Source organism: Phaseolus vulgaris, chromosome 6 (genome assembly GCF_000499845.2).
Source record: "Phaseolus vulgaris cultivar G19833 chromosome 6, P. vulgaris v2.0, whole genome shotgun sequence".
NCBI lineage: Eukaryota > Viridiplantae > Streptophyta > Magnoliopsida > Fabales > Fabaceae > Phaseolus > Phaseolus vulgaris.
In genome coordinates, this window is record NC_023754.2 from 22527591 (window position 1) to 22533071 (window position 5481).

General features: G+C 30.6%; 1 protein-coding gene and 1 non-coding gene across 2 annotated transcripts; both read right to left on the bottom strand.

Annotated features, from left to right (window-relative positions):
* Window positions 1-2723: 2723 nt before the first annotated feature.
* On the bottom strand, window positions 2724-2795 carry TRNAH-GUG (transfer RNA histidin (anticodon GUG)). Its single transcript has one exon. It is a non-coding gene; the product is annotated as a tRNA-His (tRNA).
* A 512-nt stretch (window positions 2796-3307) lies between these two features.
* LOC137831933 (DELLA protein RGL1-like) lies at window positions 3308-5481 on the bottom strand. Its single transcript, XM_068639843.1, has one exon. The coding sequence runs from the start codon at window positions 5332-5334 to the stop codon at window positions 3559-3561; it is 1776 nt and encodes a 591-aa protein (XP_068495944.1). The 5' UTR covers window positions 5335-5481; the 3' UTR covers window positions 3308-3558.

Consider the following 5481-nt stretch of genomic DNA (forward strand, 5'->3'; position numbering starts at 1 on the left):
ATAATTTTAAACTAAACATTTTTAATTTATTACTTTTTTATTTTTATTTTGTAAAAACTCATTTATTTATTCATTAATTATATTTCTAATTATTTTAAACATTAAAAATATTTATTTTTTAATGCATTCAGTGTAGCATTAAGTGTAGCATTTGCATTAGTTTTTTTTTAGACTTTTGCATTTAAGGTAGACACTTCAATATTATTTATGTGTTCACTATTAATTAATACTAATTGACTTTGGTTTTTTTATAATTATGTCCTGTATTTTTTACTTGAAATTAACATGATTATATCATCAATAATAATAAAAATAAATACTAATTTATGTTTATAGATTCAACTTTTATGTTGTTGTATAGTTTAATTTTTTATTTTCTTCATTTTAAAAAAAAATTAAACTAAACATTTTTAATTTATTACTTTTTTATTTTTATTTTGTAAAAACTCATTTATTTATTCATTAATTATATTTCTAATTATTTTAAACATTAAAAATATTTATTTTTTAATGCATTCAAAATTAAAATTATTAAAAATAATAATAATTTATTATTTATTTATTTATTTTTAAAATGGTGCTAGATAGGAAAATAAAAAATAAAAGAGTGCTAGATAGGGAAATAAAAACAAAAGGATGTTAGATAGGAAAATAAAAACAAAAGGGTGCTAGATAGGGAAATAAAGATGTAAATGGTGTAGATAGGGAATTGAGCCATTTTATGAAGTAAAGAAAAATAAAAAAAGTAATATTATAAAAATATATATAATTATGACAATATGTACTTTATTCTTTAAGTTTGGTGTGAAAGGATATTTTTTATTCTCGAAAGAATAATTGTTTTTTTCGAAAGAATAATTGTTTTTAGTTTTTTAAAATCCGTCTTGGATTCGTGATGACTCATTTCGACTTTTCCGTAGGAATTATTTTCTTTTCCATCTCATTTTTTTTATCTTTCTCCTCATTTCATATTATATTATATTTGTCATTTTTCTGTATTCTTAATTTATTTTTATACTTTAATCACTATTTTCCTCAAGATTTTATCTATCTTTTTCCACCGATACTATATCATATCAAGGTGACTGCATTAAACCTTACCCCAAATAGATAAATCTTATGTTAACAATTTGAGTGAAAAAATTAACACTCATAAGATATGTTTCTTTGTAGTAAGCATATTATCCCACTCATCTCTATGATGTTTTTCCTCTTTCTCAAACTATAATTTTCAATTCAAGGACTAACAACACCATGCTACTGGTGAAACAAAGATGTGGCAGGAGTAATATTTATCCTTGAATCATAACATTTGTTTTTGGTGTCGTGGCTTTAGAAAGTCAAATTCTCTTGGAAGTAGAAAGGATTAACAAAGTTTTTTCACAATCATGTCGTCCCAACCCATTTTTTAAATTTATAACATGGGCCAGACTCACACAATAACATTTTTATCCATTACCATGTCACACTCTTTTAATGCAATAACTCTTTTACTGATTAGATTTTTGTTTGGACTCTCTCTCTCTATCTCTCTCTCTCTCTCTCTCTCTATATATATATATATATATTTTCATCTTAACTATAATTAATAATAAACTTATTGAAGGAAATAATAAGATTACAAAATTAAATATATTTATTGGGTTAGATTAACTAATAACTCAATCGGTTCAATTTATTTGTAATTAGGTTAAACTTGATTCAACAAACTAACTCATTTTTATACTGGTTTGATAATAGTCACTCTAAAACTCACTCTCATGCTTGTGTTTTATTTTATTTTTTATGTGAAACTTGTCTACTTGTCTTTTCAATTGATGTTTTACTTATTTATTTTCTTTCTTTCTTTCTTAATCTATTAATGTAAAACTGATTTTTTTTCACTTAAAAATCATTAAGCTCTGTTTCATTTCCTTAGTCATTTTCTCTCCATGGCATGCCCTATTCAAATAAATTGTACGATCCAATATGTGGGCTGACCATGTTTTGAATCCAATTTTTGTGAATTTTAACCATAATTTTTGTTTGCATTATTGAAGTAAATTAGTTGAGTTTTTTATACATTAATTAGTGGAGTGTAATCCCTTATACATCCTTGCTTCTGCATTGTGCCAATAGTACTCATATCTCGTTTTGTTTTCAACCAATGGGGAAGACATGTTGGTTAGTCCCATAGCTAAGGTTATTGACTCACATACTGAATCAGTAATCCATTTCAAAAATATATGTTGTTTTTTTATATACATATATGCATCAGGGTCTTTTCATTTTAATTTTAATAATATTATTTAATGATGCTTCTTTCAAATATAAACTTAAATAAAAAAGTTGGTTTTTGAAGTATAATCCAATGAAATTACATCATAAAATATTAATATAAATAAATTTTATTTTTCTTAAAAATTAAGTAAGTTGTACCACAGTTATTATAATTTTCACATTGTATTAAATTTTCTCTGCGATTCATTATAAAAATATTATTAAATAAATTTCTTGAGGATTTTGTAAAATCTTACGAAATATTTGTAAGAAAAGTCTCACTATAAATGAATTAGATTTCATAAATCTAAATAAAAAATATAAATAAATTGAATCAAAATTAAAATAATTTTTTAAATAAAAATCAGCAACGAATCTTGAAAAATTATAAAAAATCACCAAAAACAAATTTCGGAAAAATTGATATCTGGTGTTATTAAAGATAATTACCAAAAACAGTTATTTGTGGCTGCTGGGATTCGAGCCCAGGTCTCCACGGCCACAACGTGGAATTCTCACCACTAAACTACAGCCACCATGTTTGTTGTAAAGCTATAATAATTTTGTAATAAAGTTAATAAATGCTAATTTATCTGATTATGCCACCAATTGAATTTTTGACATTCAAACATACATAGTTTAATATCTTCCCTTGTATTGAAAAAGATTGATACCTCAATAGTTTGATCCTTGGGTTTGGGGGTCTATTGTCTTGTAGATGTTGCGCACTTGTTTTTCCTTTTTCATTTCACATTATCAACTTCTTGTCACAGCTTGATCACTTAATTGATTTGTCAACAAAAGTCTTCCTCAAAATTATTGTCTGAGCTGAGATGATCCATGTTGATGCATGCAAAACAAATTGTCACCACAAACACCACCCGTGTGATTTGATAATCAGACCCCTCTGGATATTTCCACACAGATTTTATTGTTTTTGAAAGATTGATTATTTCGAGTTTATTCTAATACATCTTTCTTTTCACCAAATGGGAAGCGATGATTCAAACTAGTAAATCAAGAAAAAAGTTACAGTAATGAACAACAGTAAAAAGAAAACTAAAGATTTGTTATTGATATAATAATATAGCAAAATATCTCAAACTGCTTCTGTAATTGGTAGTAAACAGAGGTGAATAGCATGAAATCTGCACCTGACATAATACAAACATTGATTTAGGATAGTATGAAACTACAAACCTTTACCAGCAAGAAGACTTTAGATTGTTGCAGCAAGAAATCCTTGACTTTACCAAAATCAGTCTTGGACCAATTTTAAAAGCCTTGTTGATCTAGCCATCAAAGGAATTTCCAGACAGAAACCGAATTAATTGGTGTTCCTTTCCATCCAACAAGGAGGCACTGCCCATTCTTGTCAAACGTGCAAAAACTTCCACAAGGAAATCTTTTACTCACTAAATCTGCTTGGTATAAAGACAAAGTGCTCAGTTCTTTCTCCACCATTCCAAAGCGGGAGAAGAAGGCCCTCCACACATCAATCTTCACATTCCTAGTCTTTCTTTCTGCTCCTTCTGTGGCCACAATGTTCCTGATTCCATGATTGAAGTATACTGATTCCATAATCATTCGGTTCTTGTCATTCCCCTTCATGCAAACGTCAAGACAATCAAAGAATGCACTGAAGAAGAAAAGAGCCTCAATGAAACGGTTTATAAAAGATGTGGAGTTGTGATTTGCCTCAATTTCAGCTACTACCATCACATTAGGATTCAAGGTTCTGATCACTCTCATGATGGCTTCAAGCTGGTCTGATTGTTGAATCTTGGTTCTAAGTGCATACGGTGAATAAACAGCAAGTGCTTCCTCGGGATCAATCTCAAAAAGATCTTCTCTGAGATGTAATAGGTCTGGTACCATGACAATGTTGAAAGAGAAGGGTATGTTCAAACCTTGAGCAAAATCCTTCAATCTCTTACCAGTGTCCTCTACAATATGTCTAGTGGTTCCACTTTCAATAGCGGTAATCTTTAGAAGCTCAATTGGACATTGGTGTCTTGACTCCAGGGCTTGCATTAGGATAGCCCATTGGCCACCCTTTCTGATTTCAAGATCAATAACATGAATCTTCTTTGCTTCAGCCACATCTTCTATTATAGCTTGAACTGCAGTGAACACTGAAATTTGACTAAAGGGAAGCTCTTCACAAAATGCAACAATAGTGGGGTTTAGTTCCTTGGCTGCCTCTTCAGGATCAAATGACTGATCCTTTTGCAAATCCTTGGATGATCCTCTTCCTGTTTCTCTATCTATCCTTTGGAGAAGTGCTTCAACAAAATAATGAACAATTCTCTTAACGGGGCTCCCAGTTTTGCTTGACAATGATTCACAATGACTTAGCAACTTGCTTGCACGTTCAAATTGTTGATGACCCACTTTCTCAGCAGAAGCCAAGAGGGACTCAGCTAGAGCCACATCCTCTTTCTCCTCATCAGAGAGTCCAGAGAAGGAAAAACCATAAGGGTGAGTTTCCAAGAAAGGCAAAGGTTCTGACTCTGAAGATGATGATTGAATGAACCTTGTTCCTGCTATCCTCATGACATCTTCAGTTGAGAGCCTTCTCAAAACAAATTCATTTGTGGCCACAGAATCAACTACTGGCTGGAGGGATTTGCCTTCATTGGACAACCTCTTGAAGCCCTTGCCATAGTTCTTCAAGATCTCAAGTGAGGCTAAAGGGATAGTTGAGTGTGGCTCATCCTTTGTTGTGCCACACAATGGAACCGTGGTTGGATATTGTGCATCAAATTGGAGTGGTGGAGAGACCATGTCAAACTGAAGGATGTCATCCAAATGCCCATAATCATGGTATGATTGTTGCTGGTGGTACTTTTCTTGATTAGTAGATAAAAGGTTTCCTTCTTGTGATGAATAATCTGGGGAAAACTCAAAATTAGAGTAAAATGGGTCTACTCCCCCATAAACTCTATGATCTTCTGCTCCAGAAAATTGTACCTTGTATACTTCATTCAGTTCCTCAGTGCCCCAGAAAATATCATTGGATGAACTAGAATTTTCATCCACTGTACTGAAACTAACACGGTACAAGTCTTCCATAACAAACTGTCACTAGTTTTGCTTCAGTATTATCAGATTCATACTAGGTTCCTTGAGTAACCCTTATTGATAAAGTAATTAACCCATTGATAAAGTAATTAAGGATATCGTTTCTGATTATTTTTTATGCAAAATTGATTCATTCTA

Excerpts from the sequence above, each read along its gene's own strand:
- LOC137831933 (XM_068639843.1), bottom strand. The coding sequence starts at position 5,334 with ATGGAAGACTTGTACCGTGTTAGTTTCAGTACAGTGGATGAAAATTCT.